A 26,877-nucleotide genomic window follows, 5' to 3' on the forward strand; every position below is an offset into this window, starting at 1 on the left:
CTCTTCCTTCCTACTTAAATCTTGCTCATCCTTCAAGGCCAGTTCGACTGCCTCCCATCTCCTCCATGAAGCCTTATTCATTACTCAGCCCCCACACTCAGAATTAAGAACTCCCACTTCAGAATTTCCCTTGAGAAATGACTTACCTCTGACATTCTTCTCATCATAGTTATTCCTGTACTTGTCTGCATTCTCTACTAGACTGTAAGCTCTTCAAGACTAGAGATTGTATCTGTGTCATCATCATATCCCCAGCACCTACCACACTGAATCCTGCCCCAGCAGATAACCAGTGAGTGTTTTCAAATATAGGTTGAGCATCCCAAATTTGAAAATGTGAACTCCAAAATGCTCCAAAATCCAGAACTTTTTGAGCACCAACATGGTATGCAAAGGAATTGCTCACTGGAACATTTCAGATTTCGGATTTTTGGATTAGGCATGCCCAACTAGTACGTATAATGCAAATATTCCAAAATCTGAAAAAAAAATTCAAAATACAAAATACTTCTGGACCCAAGTATTTTGGAAAAGGGATATTCAACCTGTAATACCCAAAGCATAGCGCTTGCTATCGGGCTGTCCCCTGAGAGATAATGCCAGTCTTGGGAGTGCTCTATGTCTCTTTCTATCTTCTTGCACACAGTTAGATATGTTTTTCTTTGTTTAAAAAGTAGTGAGAAAAAAAATCATTGCTCATCAAACAATGGGAATATCACAGAGGTAGAGATCTTCTAAACCGTATTATTTCGGAAGTCTTTTTTTGTACATATTTAGAGGGTACAAGTGCAGGCTTCTTATATGCGTATATTGCATGGTGGTGAAGTCTGGGTTTTTTCTGGGCCCATCACCCATTATTTTGGGTATTTTGATGAAATCAGGCATGTTCAGGGTGGTATTATTTCAGGTATTTTGAATGCACAAAATCCATTGCCTCTAAATGAAGCACAAACACACTAACCCATTCAGGGTCATAAGTACAAATCTTTCTTGAAGAGCTTATTGTATGGTGGGACTTTCTGAGTAAACATAAAAGAAAGATGATGAGCATTCTCTTTGGAAGGGCTTACAATTAGCTCTACTTAGAACACATTGTGCAAAATACCAAGAATTCAAATTTTCCAGGTAGAAATGTCCAGCAGATGATTATAAATGCATGTCAGAGGCTGATGACAAACACTGACAGGACCCAGAGATGTAGGATCTCCATGTAGGCGTGATTACAACACTGAGAGAGGGCGCGAACTCCTGCAAAGAAAGAGAAGAGAGGCTGAGGATATAACCCAAGGGCACCTACATTTCAGAGACAGATGAAAGAAGAGGATCCAGGGAAGGAGACTGAGAAGGAACAGGGAGAGCAGTTGTTATGAGGGAGAAGATAGTGTGATGATATATGCTGGAGAGAGATCAAATAGGATTAGTGATAACTGAAAAGAAGACCTTAGTTGGGTAATTAGGAGGTCACTCTTGATGTCCTAAAGCAGGAATAGCAAATGTAGGGCACATATGACTACGTGCCCTCAGACCCCACCCTGCCGGGGTCTATGTACCCCTATGGATACATCGCAAATTGATCATGGCCCACTTCCCTGTTGTGAACCAAGGCACAGCCTCAGAATGTTTCTCAACACAGTACCCCAAGCAGCTACTACTGATCAATCCGAGTTGTCAAGAAGCTGAAATCTCTTTGCCATCTCTCTTCCAAAAACAGTTCAAGGCCGGGCACGGTGGCTCATGCCTGTAATCCCACACTTTGGGAGGCCAAGGTGGGTGGATCACCTGAGGTCAGGAGTTCAAGACCAGCCTGGCCAACGTGGTAAAACCCCGTCTCTGCTAAAAATACAAAACATTTAGCTGTGTGTGGTGATGCACGCCTGTAATCCCAGCTATGCAGGAGACTGAGGCAAGAGAATCACTTGAACCTGGGAGGCGGAGGTTGTAATGAGCCAAGATTGCTCCCTTGCACTCCAGCATGGGTGACAGAGTTAGACTCCATCTCAAAAAAAAAAAAAAAAAAAATTCATTGGAGGTGTGGGTTGCAGTGAGTTGAAGTGTCTGAGAAATGAGGAGGTCAAGGTTTTGAAGAAAAGAGAAATTTTAATAAGTTCAGAAGTAAAGGGATGGAGAGAGGGCAGTTGTTTGGAGTAGTGTAAGGATCAATTGTTATTAATCCTCCAGTAGAAGCAGTTTTCAAAGTCATCTTAGTACTTGTCCAGCAACAAGCCAGGTAAAGCAATATCCCTATAATCTTCCTTCTTCCATCCCCACCCTTGGCTTAAGGAAAATTTGATGTAAAAAACCTTCGTGTGTAGGCTTGTTTCCAAAATATTCATTTGATTAACAGAGACATATGGTATGACCAGAGTTGGCTCTGCACACAGTATGAAGAAGGAATTCTCTCTAATCGTGGAAATTTGAGGATCAGCAGTGATGGGGCAAGGTATTAGTCTTGGCCAGGGCCCTTCCCTAAAACCTTTGAAACCATACCCTGAAGGAAAATTCTGGCCTGCAGGGAGACCCCTGCCACCCTGCCCTTGTCTTTCCTGTCTCCTCCTCTAGACCTCCTTCTTCCCCTTCCCAATCTAAGCCCCTTCTCATTTTTATCTCTTCTACTCATTTCTGTCAGCTCTGTGCCTCTCTCTCCTACCACTTCAAATTTCTCATTCCCTCCTCTGCTTTTCCATCTTTCTTATTAGTCATTTTCACTTAGAATCCTTCTCTTCTTGATCTCTCTGCCACTCTTTCTAGCTTCAGCATTTTGGGATACAGGGTAAGCCTTCAGAATTCACAACAGTCCTAAAAGGTAGGTTCTGTTATTATTCCCATTTTACAAACAAGAATACCAAATTACAGAACAGTTAAGTCACTTGCCTAAGGCCACACAGCTAGTAGATGGTTGTGTTAGTCCATCTGCATTGCTATAAAGGAATACCTGAGGCTGGGTAATCTATAAAGAAAAAAGACTTAATTGGCTCACAGTTTTGCAGGCTGTACAAGCATGACACCAACATCTTCTAGCGAGGCCTCAGGAAATTTCCAATCATGGTGGAAGGCAAAGGGAGCCAGCATGTCACATGGCCAGAGAGGAAGCAAGAGAGAGACGGGGGAGCTTCCTGACTCTTTTAACAACAAATGTGACATGAACTCTCAGAGCTAGAATGCACTCATTACCATGGGGAGAGCACCAAGCCATTCATGAGGATCTGCACCCATGACCCAAACACCTCCCACCAGGCCCCACCTCCAACATTGGGGATCACATTTCAACATGAAATTTGGAGAGGACACACATCCAAACTACATCAATGGTAGAGCAAAGATGTAGGGCTCATCCCATATGACTCCAGAAATCTCAGTCTTTAACTGCTATGCGTATTGCTTCATGATGTAGTGGAATCCTATAAAATGGGAAGTTCAAAGTCATTGGTTCAAGTTCACATCTGTTAACTGTATTACATAGTGTTAAGATTATGATCTTGGACAAGTCACCTAATTTGTACAGTGCCCCACACATGTGAGGGCATTTTATTATACACTAACTAATACCACATACCTTAGCTTGGATTTATTTCTCTGCTTTTGCTATAATTATATCTTCCCTCTCTATTTGATTGTCATCTCCTTGAGAGCAGTCATCAGACCTTATTCTTTTTTTTTTTTTTTTTTTTTTTTGGTACCCAGCTTGCCCCCCAGGGCCTAGAATGATGCTTAGCACAATGCATGCATGTGCACACATGCACACATATACACGCACACGCACACTACTGTGGATTGACTAACATAAGAACCTTACTAATTAGATGACATGCAAAAGGGTCATATATATGTGTTCACGAAAGCCTCTAAGTACTTTTAGCTAATGAAATAAGATGTTAATATTGAGCATATTCTTTGCTTAAATATAATTAGTGCTCAAGTTACAGTGAGCTATGATTGCATCACTGCACACCAGCCTGAGTGACAGAGTAAGATCTTCCCTCTAAATAATAATTATTATTATTATAATTAGTGCTCCAGTAAGATAACATTTCCCAGGTTTGTCTGATTATTTTGCCTAATAAACCTTTTCTATACCAATAAGTTAAATACCATTAAAATATCTGAAAAATAAAACCATTTCCATGCCCTCTTCATTCACTCAAACAATTATTGGCACAACCATGCACTGGTGTATAAGCCTCACCACCAAGCAGTTCTTAAGTGCCAACTCTGTGTTCAGAGGTAAAATGAGTACCACAGGTAGGATACAGATGTAGTCTAGACAGAACACCAAGTTTCTATTCCAGCAACTAAGAATTCACTTTTATTCCATCCTCATCTTCACCTCCACATGTTGCATCTTATCTTCAATAGCCCCTATCTCCCTGACCTTTTGGTTGTGCTCTAGACACTCCCAGTCCCCCATCCTCCTGCCTGCTCACAAGCACTTTTGATGTGCTGCTTCCTGCCAGTTCAATTCAACAACTAATGGAGTTATTATTTTTGTTTGTTTGTGTTGTAAAGCCATGGCAATAAAATCTACTCCGAATAATATCACTGCAATTTTATGTCCTTAAAATGTACCATAAATGACATATGTAATCACTGAATTTCCTGTAAACAGAAATGTTTTTCTGGGAAAACAGAGGGCTTTTTTGTTTCCATCATGGTTGAGCCCAAGTTCTTTGATGGAGTAATTGGTGATATAGGAGAGATTGAGAAGCATCGTACAAGACCATGTTATGGTTCAAAGTGCTGGTGCCGTGTTATTCTGGTTATGATGAGTTCTTTTTAAAGGGTGATTCAGGACAAGAAATGCTCTTCCTGACCAGAACCCACATTACCGTCACAGGCATGATTTCCCCAACTAAAAACAGTAAAGCCTCAGGGGTCTATAAGTTCTCTTGGGCATTGACCTTGGACTTGCCCTGATAGAAGCAAGTATAATTTTTAGGAAAAAGTAGACCTTGAGTTAACAATAAAAAATGCAAGAGCTACTTGGATGCAAGAGCTACTTGGATTTTTATAGAAAGGGATTTGGACAGAAGTTTGCTTGCTTTCTTGCTTTTTTTTTTTTTTTTTTTTTTTTTTTTTTTTTTGAGACGGAGTCTCTCTCTGTCACCCAGATTGGAATGCAGTGGTGCAATCTCAGCTCACTGCAACCTCCGCCTCTTGGGTTCAAGCGATTCTCCTGCCTCAGCCTCCCTAGGAGCTGGGATTACAGACATGCAGCACCACGCCTGGCTAATTTTTGTATATTTAGTAGAGATGGGGTTTCACAATGTTGGGCAGGCTGGTCTCGAACTCCTGACCTTGTGATCCACCTGCCTCAGCTTCCTAAAGTGATGGGATTACAGGCGTGAGCCACCACGCCCAGCCTTTTATTTTTATTTTTATTTTTATTTTTATTTTTTTGAGACAGGGTTCCACTCTGTCGCCCTGGCTGGAGTGCAGTGGTGCAATCTTGGCTCACTGTAACTTCTGCCTCCTGGGTTCAAGGATTCTCATGCCTCAGCCTCCCAAGTAGCTGGAACTACAGGCATGCACCACCATGCCCAGTTAATTTTTGTATTTTTAGTAGAGATGGAGTTTCACCATGTTGGTCAGGCTGGTCTCAAACTCCTGGCCTCATGGGATCCACCTGCCTCAGCCTCCCAAAGTGCTAGGATTACAGGGGAGAGCCACCACGCTCGGCCCTATCACAGTATCTCTTTCCCATCTGCTCCATCCCCACAGCAATCACTCTGGTTCAAGCCTTTTTTGTCCCCCTCCTTGTACTATTGCAGGTGCCTCCACTTGCATTTGCTGCTCTCAGTTCCCATAAGGCTCAGCTCCAGTCCCGACCCTGCCTCATTGCCTGTCACATCATGTCCTGTCTCCTTAACATGGGAATCAAGGCTTCCTGTGCTCTCTTTTTCCAACTTTAGCCCACTAACAGCGCTTGCTGGTCCCCAAAGTTGTCCTGCATTCTCTTGCCTCCTCTAACTATCCCCCGACACACACTCCATTCCTGCCTGTCTAGAATCACCCCGTCCTTCAAGAACCTAATTCGCCGTATTGGATGTGAATCTGTTCAGAATCCCAATTATTTGGTTTCATTCATTCAGCAAACATGAATTGAGCGCCTATTATTTTCCAGGCCTTATGTTAGGAGCTGTGGATAATATAAAGATTAAAAACAAACAAACAAAACAAAACCAATATTCTTCCCTTGTGGATCTCCGTCTAATGGGCCAGAAATACAGACATAACTAACTCAAAATACCTATTATGCTGCCTCTGACTCCCATCCTATAGACTCTTTTCCCTCAGCCCGTAAACATACTTAACATCCTCCCATCTTAAAATACCCACCTACCCCAGCCCTACCCCTGTATCAAACTCCTGGAAAAAAAGATTAAAAAAAAAAAAAAAAAGCCGGGCGCGGTGGCTCAAGCCTGTAATCCCAGCACTTTGGGAGGCCGAGACGGGCGGATCACGAGGTCAGGAGATCGAGACCATCCTGGCTAACACAGTGAAACCCCGTCTCTACTAAAAAATACAAAAAACTAGCCGGGCGAGGTGGCGGGCGCCTGTAGTCCCAGCTACTCGGGAGGCTGAGGCAGGAGAATGGCGTAAATCCGGGAGACGGAGCTTGCAGTGAGCTGAGATCTGGCCACTGCACTCCAGCCTGGGCCACAGAGCGAGACTCCGCCTCAAAAAAAAAAAAAAAAAAAAAAAAAAAAAAAAAAAAAAAAAAAAACAGTATACAGCAGGGGTCCCCAACCCCCCTGGGGCCACGGGGCTGGTGGCCTGTTAGGAACTGGGCCGCACAGCAAGAGGTGAGCAGCAGGCAAGTGAGCATTACCAACTGAGCTCCACCTCCTGTCAGATCAGGGGCAGCATTAGATTCTCGTAGAAGTGTGAACCCTACTGTGAACTGCATGTGCAAGGGATCTAGGTTGTGCACTCCTTATGAAAATCTAACTAATGCCTAATGATCTGAGGTGGAACAGTTTCATCCTGAAACCATCCCCACCTCCCTGGTCCGTGGAAAAATAATCTTCCACAAAACCGGTTCCTGATGCCAAAAAGGTTGGGGACTGCTGGTATACACTAGTCCCCTTCTTATCCGCCCTGTCACTTTTCTTAGTTTCAGTTACCTGCTGTGTCAACTGTGGTCCAAAAATATTAAATGGAAAATTCCAGAAATAAACAATTCTCAAGTTTTAAATTGCATGCTGTTCTGAATAGCACGATAAAATCTCACACTGTCCTGCTCCCTCCCACCCAGGATGTGAATCATCCCTTTGTCCAGAGTATCCATGCCATCTATCCTACCCACCATTAGTCACTTAGTAGCTGTCTTGATTATCAGACCAACTGTCACAGTATCACAGTGCTTGTGTTCAAGTTACCCTTATTTTGCTTAATAATGGCCCCAAAGCACAAGAGTAGTGATGCAGGCAGTTCGGATATGCCAAAGAGAAACCGTAAAGTACTTCTTTTAGTGAAAAGGTGAAAGTTCTCAACCTAAGGAAGGAAAAAAATCATATGCTGAGGTTACTAAGATCTACAATAAGAAAAAAATCTCTCTGTGAAATCCTGAAGAGCTGGGCACAGTGGCTCACACCCATAATCGCAGCAATTTGGGAGGCTGAGGCGAGCGGATCACTTAAGGTCAGGAGTTGGAGACCAGCCGAGACCAGCCTGGCCAACATGGTGAAACCCTGTCTCTACTAAAAATACAAAAAAATTAGCCGGACGTGATGGTGCGCGCCTGTAATCCCAGCTACTCAGGAGGCTGAGGCAGGAGAATCACCTGAACCTGGGTGGTGGAGGTTGCAGTGATCCGAGATCGTGTCACTGAACTCCAGCCTGGGCGAAAGAGCGAGACTCTATCTCAAAAAAAAAAAAAAAAAAAAAAAGGAAAAGAAAAAAGAAAGAAAGAAAAGAAAAATTTGTGTTAGGTTTGCTTTCACGCCTCAAATGCAAAAGTTACAGCCACAGTAAAGGATAAACGCCTAGTTAAGAAGGAAAAGGCATTAAATCTGTGGGTGGAAGACAACAGAAACCTGTTCTGATTGACAGCAATCAGGCTCGGTACTATCTGTGGTTTTAGGCATCCGCTGGGAGTCTTAGAATCTATCCCACGAGAATAAGTGGGGGACTACTGTATTCCCGTCATCACTCTTATCTCTGCCTCCTCACTCCCATCAGGCCTCTGCCTACCCTCCACTGACTTTGCTGCAGCAAAGTTCTCTTTCCAATGGACAAATCAGAAGACACCTTTCAGCCTTCCTCTTTTTTACCCTCTCAGCAAGATTTCAAATTGTCACCAGAACTGTTTCCACTCCCTGTACCCACCTCTGAAGTATTGCTGTTCCCCATGATTCTGTCCTTGCCTCTCCCCTCTTCTTACTCTGTAGTAAGCTCCCCCCACCCCCAGCAACCATGGCAATCTTGTCCAATTCCTTGATTTTATGTTGCTGGTAACTCCTAAATCTATGACATGTATTGTATCGTAGGCCCAACCTCTCTCCTAAACTAGGAGACCACTCTGTCATCAGCATCCTGACCCTCAACATGCTCCTGACTGAACTCCCCTCTCACACACATACACCCTACCACCGAACCTTCTCCTCTGCTTGTATCCTTCATCCTGTTCATGCTTCTCCCACACAGCCAGAAATCCTTGCCATTCCCCTCTTCCTTATTCCCCACATACAATTTACTGTTTAACCCTATTGATGCTATCTTTGAAGTTTTTCTGTCTTTCTATTCCTTCCACCCTCTCCTGGTTCAAGCCCTATTACCATTCCACAGGGCTACAGCAGCAGCCTTCTAACTGGTGTCCCTACTTGCATTCCTCTCCTCAAATTCCAATACCTTCTCCACGCTGTAGCCAGTGAGCCCTCTAAAATGCACAGCTGATCTCTTCATTCCCTCTTTTGAAAGCTTGCACAAGGCTGGGCCTGGTGGCTCATGCCTCTAATCCCAGCACTCTGGGAGGCCAAGGCAGGCAGATCACCTGAGGCCAGGAGTTCAAGACCATCCTGGCCAACATGGTGAAACCCCATCTCTACTAAAAATACAAAAATTAGCTGGGCATGGTGGTGTGCTCCTGTAGTTCCAGCTACTCGGGAGGCTGAGGCAGGAGAATCGCATGAACCCTGGAGGTGGAAGCTGCAGTGAGTCGAGATCACAGCACTGCACTCCAGCCTGGGCGACAGAGTGAGACTCCATCTAAAAAACAAAAAAAAACAAACAAACAAAACAAAACAAAACAAAACAAAAAAAAACTTGCTTGCAGTATCTCCCACAAGCTTCCACTCACTTATCCCACAAATATCTACCACCTACTAGGTGCACACACTGTTTTGGGAACTGGCAATGCAGCAGGGAACAAAACAATGTCCTGCCTTCACGGACCTTCTAGTCAGAAATAATGCCAAATGCCTTAGCAGGGCCCATGATGAAATGCATGCCTGCCTCCCCAGCCTTGTGTCCTTCTTCTCCGTGTCCCGTGCCCCCTAGTCATATCTAATTCACTTCAATACCTTAAATGTGCCCTTTATGTTTCATACTCTCTGCCTCCCTCCCATCCTCTATACCCCCTTTGCAGACTCTACTCCACAGTCACTTTTTCTGGGTAGTATATAGGCTACCATAGCTAGGGCTGATCTTTGGAATGACCTGAGTTCAAATCTCCGCTCCACACATACCAGCTGCATGACTTCTGTCAAGTTATCCTACTGTCCTGTGCTTTAGATCCTCAGCTTCAAATGGAAACAATAATAGTAGTTACTGTATGGGTTGGTTGTGAGAATTAAGTTAGTCAATCTATTAAAATGCTTAGACACTTTAGGTGCCTGACACATAATAAGCTTGTAATACATGTAGTATTGTTAATATTATACCACTCATCACACTGCTCTATAATAATCTCTCCTATGAAACATGTCCTATTGTCTTTGTACCCCAATGACTAACTTAGTTGGGCACATAGTAGATACTTACTAAATGTTGAGGCAAGGATAAAAGGATTGGTGGATTCAGGTTTGTTGCTTGGTTTCCTCTAACCAAACATGATTATGGAGGAATAACAGCAACATTAGGGCTTCTTCTGAATATCTTTTTGACCAACTATCTAACTGTATGCCACTTTCACTGTGTGAGCAAGACCTGAAGAGACATGAGCAAGAAAAGAGCACTGAGGTGGGCTGAACTGAACTCAAGCTTGGGCTGATCTGAACTCAAGTTGAGCTATTTACATTTCTTTCTTCATTGACTCTAGAGTTGAGAAGGGACCAACTACCCTAGAATAGCCACTGCCTTTCACTTGCATCCCTCTGCCCCATCTCATATTTTCCATTTGCCCCCTTTTCAGTACCATGTTCTCCCTCAAAAGTGCATAAACTGAAGCCCAGAAAGCAAAAGATGTGCTGAGGGGGAAAGGGGAAAGGGTGGAGAGGAGTTAGCACCTCCGTCTTTCCTTCACTGAGATCAAAGCCAGCATTTTCCCTTGAAGGTCAGCAGGCCTCTTTCATCCCCTGCTCCACCTGTCTGGGAATGGGATTGCTGCTTGCCCATTTCCTTTCCTCTTCGGGGCTGGAGGGCAGTTTCAGGGTGGGGCCTCAAGCTATTTCTAGTTCTAGCCAAATCCCTCCACCCCAACATCTCTTTTGCCTTACGTGATCATATTTCCTTTCCACCTCGCCAGTAAGTAACAAGTGGCAGGACCGTAGGACAGGAAACTATGAGAGAAGTCAGTTTCTCTACAGGCTAGTCAGTTTCTCCCAGGCTAAGTTACTGGCTTAAGCAAGCAGGGAGGGACACTGAGGCTGCTGGGCTTGGTCTGGCAGGAAGAACAGACTCGTCTTTCTACATCTCAGCCCTAAGCGCTTCACCTGACATCCTTCAGGGTGTGGATGAGTCTTGGCTAGGCAAGGGCCTCTTGCCCCAGGAGAAGGGAATTCACATTTATTAAAGTCCTACTATGTGCTGGACCCTGTGCTAGGCCCTTTTATAGATATTATCTCATTGACTCCTAACAACCCAACCAGGTCAGCATTTGTCATCGTCAGGTGGAAATGATGAAACAGAGATTTGAAAGCTTACCTGATGACAGGTACACTAAAATGTCAGAATTCACCACTATATAATTCATCCATGTAACCAAAAACTACTTGTACCCCCAAAAGCTATTAACATTTAAATTTTTTTTTTTAAAAAAAAGAAGCTTACCTGAGGCACACAAGCTAAATTCAGGCACCAAAATCTAGCTCCCCCAACTCTAAAGCCAGTGCTCTTTCCACTTCATCATGCTACCTCAAGAGTCCAGAAAAAATATTAATGCTATGAATTGATTCTTTGAATTATTCCACACAATTAGCTATATGGCTAGCTAAACCCTTGGTGAGTTAATTTAATTCAACATACATTTAAGGGAAACCTGTGATGACTTGAGTTGGACACTACAGGGTATGCAAAGAGAACATAACATAAGTTTCTACCTTTGCAGGCCAGCCAGCTGCCATGTAGAACTGGCTCACAACACAAGGACTTTCTTAAACCATCTGAGTCCCCTAACCTAAGAATAGTGCAAATAAGCAGGACCTGGGAATAACATTTGATTGGCAAAGGTGAGGAGAACTTGAGGAACCCAGACTTTGCTATTACCTGCAGCCAGTCTGCTTCAGCAAAGAATGGGTTATGTATGACTGTGCCTACCGTGTGGATCAGTTAGTTAAAGCCAGGTGCTAATGAAACCAGGACAAGAGGTTTAATCCCAGTAGAACTGAGTTCTGTCACATAGCAGCCAGTCCTGGTCCCAGCTGACCATCTTGCAACCGTGTGCTCTTGGTCAAAGAGGGAGCTAAAGTAGGAGAGTGAAGGTAAGTGCATAATAGGCACACATAAGTGAAGACATGTTGTTCCAAACACTCAACCCTAATCAAGCAGCTCATGACATGTCTCACTGACAGAGAATCAGCAGTGTCATCTTCGCCCCTGGAGGCAGAACATTCTCTCCTCCTATACCTCAGCTAGGGACCCTGCCCCTGATTTTTATAGCACGTTGATGCTAGGGCTTCAGGTCTCCAAGAGGAGCTTCTTCATTGCAGGTGCCTTTCTTCTGTTGCACTATCTAAGCCTGTCTTTCCATACCCATGAAATGAGCGTACCACTTGACACACTCTGGAGAAGAGGCCGCCTAAGGAGAGAGTGTCAAACCTGTTTAAAGCTTTCTCTTCCACAGCCAAGCCCACGAGGTCCTCAAACTTGGACCAAGGGGCCCTCCTAGGCTAAAAATACAAGCCTCTCAAGTTTCTTCAACCTTGATACAGGGGAAAGGGGGTACTGGTTCTGGATGTGTCCCCCAGGTAACCCCTCTTGTCTGTTCCACATATGGGTTTGGTAAAGCCAATCTCTACTGAAAGTCTTTTCTATCTCTGGAACTCAGGGCTTCAGGTATCAGAGAGTAATAACTCCAACAGGAAGGACCTAAGCTCCTCTTTCTTTCTAGATCAGTCCACACACACACATATACACACACAAAGGACATTATAAGCATTGGCACAGTCTTGGGCATTTTTCTTTTAATTAAATGTGTAGAGTTTTCTGTCATGGATGTGCAAAACCGTCTCCCCATCAAATTACTTCCATGGATTCTACAAAGACACTGTTAGAATCCCTAGAGATTGTTCCACAACATCTCCCACGGTGCCAGATGTACATCCAGACTCTTAACAAGGATAATTTGGTGACAATGGCAATAACTCTGGATTATTTTTAAGAAGCTCTTTGAATGGCATCAAAATCATGATGCGTATGAAGATCCTTTTTCCGTGCCCTCTGTACCATTTTGTTTTGATGGAATTTGAATTTCCCTGGTTTACTTACCACCTAACAATATCACTGTTGAAAGCACATAACGTTAAGGACCATATGCTCTCCCTCTGGAGAGTGTGCACAAATACTATTTCTGTTAAAAACTAAACAGAAATAGTAGTTTTGCATATTTCCCATTCAAAGACTTATCCTGATTGAATGATTCCCTTTGTCGTGGAGTATTTTTCCCCAAGTCGGCCCTACCAGAGAAGCTGAATCAGATATTGTGACTTCCCAATGGTCACAAGGAGTCATCTACCAAGCTAGAAATAGAATCCACAAATATTTATTTTGATTCCCTGAATTAAAAAACAAATAAACTCTACTATAGAGAAAAAAAATTAAAATAGAGAAACTAGACTTCTTTGCCATTCCTGGGCCAGGGAATTCAAGGCAACCAAAACCAACAGGCAGTTGCCATGGTCTGTGAGGACCAAGGAGATGAATAGGACACAGGTGCTGCCTGCCTTCAGGGAGCTGACAGTCCAGTGTGGGGAGATTGGGTCAATGTTGAAAAATCTCTACCCAATGCAGAATATGCCTGTGAGCACCTAGAGGACCCCAGAGGAGGTCTCATCCATCTTTACAGTCCCTCTGCAACCAGCACAATGACCTGCATGTGATGTGCAGGCAAGCGCTGTGTATTTAAGGGCCCTGAAAGAAGTATCAACAGAATGCTCTTGGGGTTGGTGGAGAAAGAGGGACAGCTTTGTGAAGGAGGTGACATTTGAGCTGCGCCTGGAAGGATGGGGAGGTTTTTCACAGGCAGGAGGGACTGGGGGAGGGCCTTTGCAGGCCCCAGGAAAGAGCAATGGCAAAGATCCTAAGGGAAGAGAAAGCATGGTGTGATTTGGAAGAGCACCAAGCAGTCTAGTGTGGCCAGAGGACAAGGAAGCAATAAGAGCTGAGGTTGGAGAGAAAAGTTGAGACCTAAGCAGAGAGACCGTTGGACAGCAAGCTAAATAATTTCACAGGGGACTATCATTGAAGGTCTGAGGAAGGGGAGTAGTGATACCACCAAGGCAGGGCTTCCTGCTGCATCATCCTGTTCTGCCCAAGAAGGCCTCCCTTGCCTTGTCGGTAGTGTGTTTCTTTTGATTGTTTGTATGTGGTTGGTTTGGAGGTTTTATGTGGCTTAGTTTGTTTTTTGGCCTTTCCCTTTTCCTTACAGTTTTTCACAGCATATGGTCCTGATTATGTGCTGGAAATCACGCCAAGCTGCCGGCCAGACCGCAATGAGCCCCACCGAATCCAGCAAATCCTCAACTACATCAAAGGTGAGCACTGACCCTCGAGGCCTGCCCTCCTTGTTCCACCCAGTTTGTGGTGGCCCATCAGTGGGGGCTTCCTTAAATACCATTTGCCTTTTGGTAGCTAATCATTTCACCGACTTGGAAGGGAAACCTCTTTTTGGCCTGACAGCTTGTAGCTGGAATTCTACACTGGCCACTCTGGTTGGGATTGTCATTTGGCTGGCTAATGTCACCTCAGAAGGACAAAGGGTTCAGCTTTTGGCACTGCCAGGGGAAAATCAGTTCTAAAGTGTTCCCTGAGACCCTTTTTCTTTCAAAAGGCCAATAGTAAAGTACTCTTTAAGATGAGAAAAGTTGGCCGGGTACCGTGGCTCATGCCTGTTATCCCAGCAATTTGGGTGGCTGAGGCGGGACGATTGCTTGAGCCCAGGAGTTCAAAACCAACCTGAGCAACATGGCAAGATTCCATCTCTACAAAAAATTTAAAAAATAGCCAGGCATAGTGGCATATGCCTGTGGTCACAAACACTTGGGAGGCTGAGGCAGGAGGATCCCTTGAGCCCAAGAGGTCAAGGCTGCAGTGAGCCATATTCACACCACTGCATTCCAGCCTGGGCGAGACCCTGTCCCCAGAAAAAAAAAAAAGAGGAAAATTCAAGTCAATTCAGACTTACTGGGGGTGGGGAGGCGGCTCACAGACATTCTGTTCCAGTATGTATGAGTCCTTGATCCAGTAGAGCCTCGAAAGAATGTGGAACTACAGCGATTCTGATGCCCTGGGAGTGGGTTCCCTGGACTCAGCCAGAGTACTGCAGATGGGCTGCTGGCCTAGCCTCCTTCCCTTCCCCAAGGCTGGCCTGGAATCATTCTGGCCTCGGGGTGGAGGGGAAGTGGCAGCCATCAGGGCATTGCCCTCCTGATCCCACTGTCCACTGGCTGTTTGGGGTCAGTGTCCTCAGCATTCCAGTAGGGCCCCCTCTCAACTCCAGCTGCTTCTTCACAACTCACTTCATCTACCATTCGCATTAAGTATTTTTGGCACCCATTTTCCTGTTTAATTAAATGTACATATACATATGTGTATTTTTAAGATCCTAATTATTTGCCAGAGTTAAGAGGCCAAGGGTATCTTTTTGCCCATCCTGGACAGGGAAATTCCCATGTTTATTCATAAAATGACCAAGATAGCACCAGTTCTCCTACCTTTGAGTCCCTCACTGGAATATAATCCAACACCAAAAGGAGGCCTGTTCTATGCTGGAGTTAGTCCGCGGAAACACTACACTCAGAGAGTCTTTGCTGCAGGTTACATTAATGCCCCTATCTACTAGCAGAGCCCAGTATATGACAGCAGCAAAGTCTTCATGTCCTGAGCTCATTTCGCCAGAGAAAAGTTTCTAAGCTAAGAAGTCATAGACTCTCAAGGTTATTCTCACAGCATTGCTGATTGTCCCCTCTGAGGCGTCCCCTAGCCCTCGGCCTTCTCCCAACCCTATAGTTTCAAGCTAACTCCCTCTCACCTCTTAGTGGCTACTGACCCCACAAGTCCTTGCTTCCTAACCAAATCTTCCTCCCTTATCCAACTTTTAAGGCCTTCAAAGTCCTTCCACTCCTGGCCCTTCTCCAGTTCTTCTCACTGTGTTGCAGCCCTGATGAACACTAGCCATCCAGCCCTAGTTTTCCCTGCTCCCCTCAAACCTGGTGTGCATGTCCTGTGTTCCTCAGAACTGATCCTGGACCAGCTTCTCTTACCCTTCTTCCTTCAACTCTGCCGTTTTCCCCCATTCAGGCTGTAAATCCTGGTAGAGCCACAGACAAAGCAATAGAAACAGGGAAACTAAGCAAGCCTTGCAGCTACTCGCTCGCACCTCCATATGGGCAGATATGTGTATGCCCTTGCTTCCCTGCAAACATACCCAGGCACATAGCTCCAGAGAGTGGTGGCATCTTGCTAATGAGGAAATGGAAATGACAAGTGAGAGAAGACATAAGGAAGGTAATGCAAAGGGAAGAGAATGAGGAAAGGTAAGAACCCTAAAAGAGCAGAAAATCAAACAAAGATTTGAGATAAAAGGCTAGGATAAGGGTTGATGAAAAAAATAATAAATCTTAAAGGACATGAAAATTACATGGAAGTCAAGCTTTTTAAAGATCCTAACAGGTTAAAGCAATATTCTGATTGTAACACAATGAAATCAAACTGGAAGAAAACATAAGGACCAGGAATTGGGTCCTACAAAAGCAACTACCTGCATACAAATCGGGGCAACATGGCTTAGCAGCATTTTGCTAAAAGAGAATTAGGGATTTGAGTCAACTCGGAGCTCAGTATGAGTCACCAGGGCAAGGTGGCCTCCAGAGATGCTAATGCAGTATCGACCTCATTTTAAAGGGCTCTAGACAAATAGGAGCATGTTCCTGGAGGTCAGTCAGGCTGGGGAGAGGACTGGAGCCCAGGCTCCAAGAGGTCTGGTTGGAGGTGCTGGGACCTTTTGGAGAAGACTCAGGGATGTGGTCTCTACTCCATATATCTGTCACAGAGCAAAGGGCATAGACAGGGTCTATGTGGCCACAAGGCATAGAGCTGGACCCATGGATGGATATTTTAAAAAGGCAGATTTTCATTCAATAGAAGGAAGACATTTTCTAACAATTAGAACTATCCAAAGTGGAACAGACTGCCCAGAAAGGCATGAGGTCTCTGTCACTGGAGATATACAAATAGAAGCTAGACAATCCCTAGGCTGTCATATTGTAGAGGGCCCCTGCCTTGGGGGAGGGTGATTGGACTAAATTGCTGTTAAGGCTCCTTCCAACCCTAAGATTCTAGGATGCTGTATATTACAAAGAGAAAATAGAAAAAGAAAGAATATGGTGAGAGTGCAGGAGTTGGCAGATGAGTCACAGTTGTTGGGTGTGGGGAGGTGATGCCGTGTATCAGAAAGAATTGATGCAGAGAAGAAGAGAAACTACATGGCTAAGAGTGGGTGAGGAGGAGCCAGAGAGGGTAGACAGCAAGTGGAGTGGCTATAGAATACTAGCAATGTTCAGACTTTCCATTTAGCCATCCCTTTCATATTGACAAAGTCTTGTTTTCTAGCCATGCAAATTTAGCAGAACACAGAAGCTCAGAACCAAAGAGAAATTCAGCTAAACCTTTAAGAAACGAGGCTAGAAAGAAGTCCAAATGTTGCTAAAAATGGCCAGGCTAACCTGCTATACTGATACTGTGCCCCTCCAGCATGGTGACGCATGCTGCCATCAGATAGTGCGTTGCCATGACAATGGTCAGTGTGGAAAGGCTGCTGGATTTTCTGAATTCTGAAAAATTTTCCTGAACCCGTCTACAAGACTGTTATTTGTTCTTGCATATAAAAACCTCAGTGAAGCTGGCCATTTCTCACTGTACCTCCCCTCCACCTCCCCTCACGCCATGAAAAACAAAGAGTAGGATGTGACACAGATTGCTTTGGGGAGGTAAGATGGCAATGAGGGAATGAATGGATTCAGCTCCACTCTATGTGAGGGAGTTCAGCCAGCATATCTGGTTGAATTTGTTCAGCCTTTAAGCTTGGGCTTTTTCTCTTTCTTGCCACATCCCTTAGAAGCACAAAAGATGAGATTGTAGCCTATTGGAAATCAAACCTGAGAAGATTCATCTTACAGAGATGTGTTCCACATGCCACAGGATGACTGAAGGGACAGGCAAATTTAGACCTCACCTTTCCCATCTTTACTGCCCATTAGTCTTTCTGAAAGGAAAAAAAGACCCACAAAACCATGGAGAGTCCATTCAAGCTGTTAGCTTCACACAGAGAAAAACTCCTCTCGTGCCAATGAGCTATCTTGAAGGCATGTGTCGTTGTTCATAAGAAAGTATAGGTTAGAGAGCGGATGGCTCCGTCCAGCTCATGACTACTACTGTAAAATCATCCTTGCACCATCTTCATATGCTTAAAGCTGGTTGCCTTTCCTCTGGTGAATGTACTCCAGAGGAATTGGCTCATGGTGAACCTTCCAGAGTTGGAATAATGCTGATATGATTAATCCCCAGGGAGGGCTAGTTCCCCAAGCCTGGCTAGCTCTGCATGGGGAAATGCAGATAAAGGTAGGAGGCTTTCTAGTTTCTGGTACTTATGACATTCGAATCAAGTGGAGGCCCCTAGGAGACTCAGAGCTCCACACTGCAGCCCAGGCCCAATTCTCTTGGGGAGCAGGAGTGGGGGAGTTGTGCATTTGTGAGAATGTGTTACAGTTGTGACCCGAGGTTTCAACACTTGCTCTGTGTTCCCAGAACTATTCCCCAGGTTTGACTGGGAGAGAAAAAGAAACAAACAAGGTCAGGAAGTAAGGAGGAGAAGGAGGGAAGGGGGAGGCAGAAGACACAAGGGGAAAAAAAAAGGCCTTGCATGCATCTGCCCTTTCTTTCCCTTATTGAAGGAGCCTTAGGATGGCAACCTAACAAACTGATACGGGTGTGGATAGAAACAACACAGATGAAATAAGAAGAACAGCTATTATTTATCTTACAGATAAGGGAACTGAGGCTCAGGGAGGATAGGTGACTTGGCCAAGATCGCCTTTATTCATCCAGCAAGTAATTACTGAGCACCTACTGTGTGCCACACACTGTGCTAATAAGCAGTGGGCTGGACATTGGAACCCAGGCCTGGAGTGGAGCTTCAGAGTCAGGCTGTTTGACCTTTATTTCCCTCCTCTCCTCTCCTTGGCAGCATTGCTCTGTCAAATCTACTCGTCATCCTGTCTGCTCTTTCCAATCGCCCCAGTAAACCCTCCTACCTCATACTACATGCCCAGCTCCTTCCATGTGGCTAATCCTAAACACCTGAAGTCTCATGACTCCCTGGAAATGGGAAGAAGACAGTCTTGGGCAACCTTCGAAATTCTGGCGCCCGACATAGGCTTTGTAGCCCTCCCTAGGCCCTGCCCCTTCCCCCGCCATACTGTAATCTGAAGCTTCTAGCTCCCTTTCGAGATGAGTAGAGAAGGAAAAGAGATGGACAGAAGGTAGAAGAAGCCAGCTCACCCAGCTCCTGCTGCCCGAAATGTGCTGTAGCCATCCAGCCTGTCATTTGCAGTTCCACAGCCCCAATCTGAGACCCTTTGCACATTTGCTGGTAATATTCTTAGGCGAACCATTGTGCTGGGTATAAGCAGCGCTTCCTCTGGCAGCCTGACATCCGAGATTGTCACCCTTCTAGGGACTAGCAATTGGAGCTCAGGTTTGGGTATATTCAAGGCCTGCTGAAGCCCCAGGCTTGAAGCAGTGCTCCTGCATGGTGGGACTCTATACCATGGAAACTTGGCTTCCTTCTACACTGTCTCTTACTTCTTGAGAAGCCATGAGGATAAGTTGAAAGGTAGGGTTGGTCCCAAGGATAAACTGACCATTTGCTTTAGGGCTTCTTGGAAGGACTTCGGAGCAGGGTTTTGGAGGATACCTGAGCCAATTTGCATGACTTCAGGTGAAAATATCTGCGATGTCCATCCTTTATCTCTCTTTCCTGTCCCCTGCTGGCTCTTTATTCCTCGTCATCTCCCTGTGGTCCTTTCCAGGGCTCTACCGCCAACTTGGACTTCCTCATCAAGCAGGTTCCTCTCTTTCTTGTTTCACTAAAGAGTATAAGAGATGGAAAGGCTTCTTGTCGTCATTGTTATTGTTGTTGCTGTTAAACAGAAAAATAAGTTATAAAAATGTCATGCTAAAAATTTTTAAAATTCTGGGCCGGGCACCATGACTCGAGCCTGTAATCCAGCACTTTGGGAGACTGAGGCAGGTGGATTGCTTGAGCCCAGGAGTTCGAGACCAGCCTGGACAATATGGTGAAACCCCTTCTCTACAAAAAAATATAAAAATTAGCCGGACGTGGTTATATATACCTGTAGTACCAGCTACACTGGAAGCTGAGGTGGGAGAACTGCTTAACCCCAGGGAGATTGAGGCTGCGGTGAGCTGTGACTATGCCACTGCACTCCAGCCTAGGTGACAAAGCCAGACCCTGTCTACAAAAAAGAAAAAAAAATTTAATCCTAAAATAAAAATGGAGACTGCTCCCCAAAGTTACAGTAACTTAGACAGCAGCTTTTAACAAACCATGAAAACCCTTGGCATATTACTCATGAAGACTTGAAATTTCTACCTAAATCTGTGAGGTGGGAACTACTGATATTGACAGGGTACAGCACAAAACCCTGAGCTGGGTACTTCACATACATGATCTCATTTAACCTCACAGTTTCCTTATGAGGTAGGAGACTGGCGCCCAAAGACGTTGTGTAACATGCCCTAGTCACACAAGAAGTAAGGGATAAACTTAAGATTTGAACTCAGACCTGGTGGCCCTCTTCTCCGTGGCAGCATTGCCCTGTGACACCTACTCATCATCTCTCCCCTCTGCTTTTTTCCAGTCACTAGTAAACCTTTCCCCCTGCTCAGGCTCCCAAAGTGAACTTCAGAAGCAGTTTAACTTTAAGAGATATGATTGTGTCTCCACTTTAAAGCCCAGCTCAAGCAATCAACACATATATTTTTGAACCCCACCCCACTCAAGCTGGTGCCATTGGGAGATATACGAGGTGTTTAAGACATGATCCCTCCTCCTGATAAATAGTTGAGAAATTTAGGTTAGGACACAAAACTAAGCCCCTTGGACATATCAGAATATAACAAGGTCTGACACTATATATAGAAGAGACCGGGCAGTAAGACTTTAGGGAGACTGCTTTCAGAAGGCTGGGAGGATTTGAATAGATCAGAGAAGGGATGCACTTGTAAGTAAGGGAGATTCAGAAGGGTGGAGATAGGGGGCACATTGCAGGCTCCCTTGAATTTCAGGCTGACTAGTTCATATCCACAGTACAGTGGAAGTCATTCTAGGTTCTGGAATTAGAGCACCACATGATACAGTGATATTTGGGATAGATGGTGATGGTAATGCAAGATTGAGACTGCAAGGTCCTCGACTAGAATAGTGGTGGTAAAATAGGAAGAAATGACTGAGAGCTATTATGAAGAGAGTATCATCACCAGCACTGGGAGGTAGGCCATTTATAGAGGATTGGGGAGAAAGGAAGAAGTAAGTAAAGGTGACTCTGAGATTTCCAGCCTGGATACCAACTGAAATGGGAAGCTCTTGGGGGAGGGAACATAGCTTTACTGAAACATAGACTTGATGTGTTCTCTTTTGATGTATTGAACTTGAGGTCTCCTACTAATTCCATACAGTGTATCTACATGAAAAAAATTTGTTGCAGCCAGTTAAAAAGCAAATTTTTAAAGATAATTTGATGACACTAGAACATGTTCATGATTACAATGTTGAGTGAAATAAACAGGATACAAAGTGGCTCACTACCATGTAGTCTCAATTTTGTAACTGTATTTAGTGTGTGTTTTGGGAGAGGGGATATGCACAGAAAAACACAAGAATGAAATGCTAGCAGTAGTCATATTTGATGATACCCTACCAAAGTAATATACCTTGACAGTAGTTATCTAGAATTGGAATTATAGATGATTTTTATTTTTTTACGCTGTTTCTGTATTTTTCAAAATTTCTACCATGAACGTGTATTGTTTTTGTAGTCAGGGAAAAAAAAAAGTAATACATGCTGGCAGGGGCGGAGGGCACTACCCTGTTACCTCCAGGTGGGAGGTAAAAGCCTAGGTTCCCTACTCAGCCACCATTGACACCCTGGGCAGAAGAAGGGCACCTCAGTATTGCTGGATGGAGTAAAATTCAGGCTCTTCAGTAGACCTCTACTGATACCACTCTGGCCAAAAATGGGAACGGCACCTTTTTATTGCTCCCCATTTGGCCTCTACTGACATAGCAGTGGGTGGGCCTCCTTGCCATTGAGCAAAGAAGGAAAGTCCTGGCTTTCTACTCTGCCTTCTTTGACACCACCCTGGTGGAATGAAAGGGAAGCCTAACAGTAACCATTTAGTGTTAATATGTGCCAGGCCCTACTCTGGACACTGGCAATACAGAAGTCAATAGAATAGATAAGCCAGGCACAGTGATGTGGGCTGATAGTTCCAAATACTCAGGAAGCTGAGGCAGGAGGATCACTTGAGCCCAGGAGTTTGAGACCAGCCTGGACAACATAGTGAGACACTGTCTCTTAAAATAGTAAAGGAAATAGGCCAAATAAAGTCCTTGCCCATCATGGAGATTACATTCTAGTGTGGAAGATAGACAATAAACAACTAAATAAATATTTAATGTTGTTTACTGATAAATTACGAGGGATGCTATTCAGTAAAGGCCTTTCTGAGGCGGTGACATTTGGGAACAGAGATCAATGAAATGAGGGAAGGAGATTTACAAAATTTGCATTCAGCCGGGCACAGTAGCTCACGCCTGTAATCCCAGCACTTTGGGAGGCCGAGACAGGCAGATCACTTGAGCCCAGGAGTTTGAGACCAGCCTGAGCAACATGGCAAAACCCTGTCTCTACCAAAAAAAAAATGTAAAACTGAGCTGGGTGTGATGACGCATACCTGTAGTCCCAACTACTTGGGAGCTGAGATGTGAGGATCAATTGAGCTCAGGAGGTCAAGGCTGCAGTGAGCCATGATTGCACCACTGCTCTCCAGCTTGGGCAGTAGAGTGAGACCCTGTCTTTAAAAAAAAAAAAAATGGTAGTGAAGTACATTCTAGATGAAGAGACAAGCAAGATCAAAGACCCCAAGCGAAATGGATTTAGTATGTTCAGTATAGGTATATGTTTTAATGTGTATTAAAAAGAAATATAATTATCAGATCAAACTCTTTGGTTCCAAAGATATTGCTTAGGATGAGGCTGGGTTTTTTTAAATGTCTGTATAAGAAAAGTCCACATAGGCAGTATGTGAATATGGCCAAACTCTTGACAGTATCGAAGTTTAGGAAGCAGATCAGTCTCCAATATATATAATATTATTAGCCTAATTTCATAGATGTAGGAACTGAGGCCTAGGGAAGTTAATTAGCCTGCACAAAGTCACACAGCAGGTAAGTACGGAAGCTAGGATTCCACCTGAGACACTGAGGATCATACCCAAAGCTTAGAAGAGGAAATAAGGAATTTTCCTTCTGCCTGGCAGAGCTGCTGATTGTTACATAAACAAACCAAGAATATTCAAAGAGTAGTTGGAGGCCTCTAATATGTTTAATTAAGCGTTTTTTGCTTGTGTGCCAAAAGTACATGCCCAAAGCAATTGTATTGCTCATTCCCCTCCAGCTTCTAGCTCTAAAATGATCAAGGGGTAGAAGGAAAGTTGGAAATTATTAGGAAAAATAAGGTAAACCACTCAGGGTTTTGGAATGCCTAACTGTTGACAACTTTGTCAGTCTACCCGGAGGCCCTTTAGCCAACTGAGATTCAGGTGCTGTCTTGAGCACAGCCACCAAATCCAGCAGTGCTAAGAGTCATTTTCTGCCAGAGTAAGTGGGCCTAGCCTCCTTGGCCTTGCCACGGAGGGGCAGCTGCTGCAGGATTCTCACCACAGAGTTCCCGAGGAAGGTCTGCAGACCTCCCATCCCATGGTTTTCTGCTGTACCTGGACAGGGACTTCCCCAAGCCATGGTCGGGTCATGCAGGAGCTCATAGTCTTTTGAGAAAGGAAAGCATCTTTACAGGCTCCTGGTTTGCCAACATTCTTCTGCCTCTTTGCAGCTCCAAGCACATTTTGGAGGGAGATTTCACAAAGATTTCTAAACTGAGTTAGAATTTCAAGTCTATTGTGACATGCAAATTAGTCCTGCTTGCCCATTGGCAGCAATGCAGCTGAAGTGCCTAGAGACGGGCCATAAAATGAAAACATCAAAGTGATTAAATGTGCCCGAAGAGCATAATTGAGTGCATGAATAAGAGAAAATAAAACAAATTGATTTTCTCCAGTGCCAGAAAAACAGAATAATTGAAAACAAAATAATAGACTTTGAAGTAATCAAAGTGAGGAATGCACCATAGTGACATAGAAACAGCCAGTTGTGGGAGAGATTTATTGTGTTTCTGTTATCATTTTTACAACTTTAATTTCATTAGCTAATAAATACAAATCAATTGAAAAATCAGTCAACCAGAGAGAAGGCAGTCCCAAGCCAAGATTTTTATTCACATCTCTAAAACAGGCTGAGACGGTGATTCTTAATCTACTTTCATAGGTGCACATTTCTGCCGTGAGCTGGAAAACAAGTTCTGGGAGGGCTCTCGGCTTTGGAGGTGGTGATGTTCTGTTCTGACAGTCACTTTCCACATATGGATTTACAGATTCAACTTTCAAGAGGGTCACTTTTATACCCCACCAAGATTTCTGACTGACAGAACTACCCAAGTACAAGCATCTTGGTTTACATAGATGACATTTTCATGGCACTGACCAGCAACTGTGGTCTTACACAAGGTCATCCTGGATTCATTTTGGTGATAGTGGTGGTGGTGGCAGCGATGGCAGCAACAATAGCAGGAGCACCTGCTGCTCTCGCAATATTGCTGAGCATCTATGGCTCACTGCTTCCAACCCCCACCCTCATCCCCCGACACATACACGCACACTAGTGACAATGAAATCTAATCTAAAACCAGGAAGGCCAATCAAGAGTATGCCACTCTTTTGGCTTCCAGCCTGGTGACCATGATCCTGGGGAAGATCACAGGAGGGGAGCTGGGCCAGAGGAGACTTCTCATGTTCACTATGGCAATAAGGCACTGGGGACACCAAGCCATGCTGGGCTCACATGCTGAATGATCACAAAGCAATCATGACACCACCACAGAACAATTTTTATGGCTCCTCCAAGAAAAGAATCCCTCTAACCCACTCTTCAGCTGTTCATGGCTGGGCTCAGTGACCCTTCACTTCAGGATCCACAGTGATAGCTGATGTTACTTGAATTGTGGGTTTTCTTTTCACAGGCCCTTGAGCTCTCTGGCAGCTGTTGGCACTTCCAGATGTTTGTGACACACCCTACCTTCAGGGCTCCACAGTTAGCGACTGTGCCTTTGGCTCCAGTAAAGGTCTTTGGGACCACTGGGACTGTAAACCAGGGTGTGCAGAAGGAGTTGGCAGTGCTGAGACTGGCACTACTTGCTGGCTCAATCAGGATGGCATAGTTAATAGATTGTGCCTGCCAGGCAATTTGTCCTGGAGAATTTATCCTCCAGGAAGCACCTAGAAGCTGAAAGGAGCCTCTCTGACCTTCTGGTGGCATCCAAGGCCTAATCATGATATGCCTTGAGGTGAATAGGGGATGTTAGCATTTAGGTTTTTTGTGCAAGAGAGCGGGAGTTGGTCTCCAGTTCAAGTCAAAAATCCCAGCTTCCATTTCCCACTGGTGTTTGGGTGGGGCAAAATAGAGCAAATAGCTTTCAAACTCTAAAGCATTATACAGATGTAAGGCTGTATTATTCCTCCTGCCACTGCTATTCCCATTATCCTGGATTTCCCAGCCCAGAATTTTTGTCTGAGAAAAAGAAATGTGGAGAAGGCACATCGACCAAAGAACCTCGGAGCTCTGTCTCCAAAACGGCTGGGAGGCATCGCCCAGCCCAGCAGATAGACAATTGCTGGGGCCCAGCTCCACAAGCTGGCTGGCAGGCAAGCAGCCCACTCCTGTGATGTCACCTCTACAGTTACTTGTGCCCATCCCTCCACATGAAGCCAGCAGATTTAGGCACAGGAGGGGAGAAAAAATGAATCATAGGCTATTTTAGAAATTGCTTCGATTCCGTTTGAGACTGCAGTAGTGCCTTGAGAGCTAAGACCAGAGCACCCTAACCATCAGGGTAATATCCTCTAAGTGCTGGTATCCTGTAAATGTCAGAAGCCTGGTGGGATTAATCCACAACCTCAGGTTCTAATTCAGGTCAGAGGCAGACAAGTGGTAATTGGCGGTTTTACTTAATTGTCAATAAAAGGCTCTCTGATGACAGGAGGAATCTACATTCCAAGGCAAGCAATGCAGTTGACCATTAAGAGCTAAAAATTAAACCAGCCATCCATATCAACACATGCCCAAGGCTTCATAGGAACCCTTGGTACTGCAATTGTTCCCAGGTAGAAAATGAAGTCTTTGAACCTGGCCATGATGGGGCAGCAGCTGGAAATCTTGCTCTAGCCCTGGATCCCACCAGATCCCCTGCTCTCCTGACAATCTCTCAGAGGCTCCCCATGGCCTCTCAGATAAGGCCCTGGCCTTGATATGGTCTCTGGCCACCTCTCCAGCTGCATTGACCCCGTCCCTGATCTTCATCTTGTATCCTGACCTCAAAAACTTTGCAGTTGACTTTATACATCCTGCTCTGTTCCTGCTGCCTGGAACATTCTTCCCTCCTTTGCCCTTCAATAAACCACCTGCTCTGTGAAACTTCTGTGCCCTCTTTTTCTGCCCACAGCACTCTGTACATACTAGAATTGTATCACCTTGCTACTGTGGACTATGTGTTTGCCTCCATATATGTCTTCCTCACTAGGCCGAGAACTCCTTCACAGCAAGAACTGTCTTGATCCCCTCTGTGACCCCAGCACCCAGCACAGGGCCTAGGCCATTGTAGACATCGGCAAAGGCTTAGGCAATAAATGGACAGAAAAATGGACCAGATTGAGTCAACTGAGGGAGCTGAATAGCTGGATGAGAGTGGGGGTGCACACCATCTAAGATTCTCAGATACCAGAGCCTGCCAGCAGCAGGACAGCCTGGACACCGGCTGCCCAAGAGTAATCCCTACAATGATTTTTCTCAAGATGTGCCTCATGTTCCTCTATATG

The 26,877-nt window shown here is 44.8% G+C and overlaps 1 protein-coding gene across 2 annotated transcripts in view; it reads left to right on the plus strand.

The window, feature by feature from the left end:
- The window catches only part of HDAC8 (histone deacetylase 8), a 257,280-nt gene that overhangs the window by 220,502 nt on the left and 9,901 nt on the right, over positions 1-26,877 (plus strand). For both annotated transcript variants that reach the window (XM_037988923.2, XM_037988924.2), the window contains exon 10: positions 14,021-14,126. In XM_037988923.2, coding sequence (XP_037844851.1) covers positions 14,021-14,126 — 106 coding nt within the window. The remainder of the gene's footprint in view (positions 1-14,020; positions 14,127-26,877) is intronic.

The sequence above is a fragment of the Chlorocebus sabaeus genome, chromosome X (assembly GCF_047675955.1).
Source record: "Chlorocebus sabaeus isolate Y175 chromosome X, mChlSab1.0.hap1, whole genome shotgun sequence".
Lineage (NCBI taxonomy): Eukaryota > Metazoa > Chordata > Mammalia > Primates > Cercopithecidae > Chlorocebus > Chlorocebus sabaeus.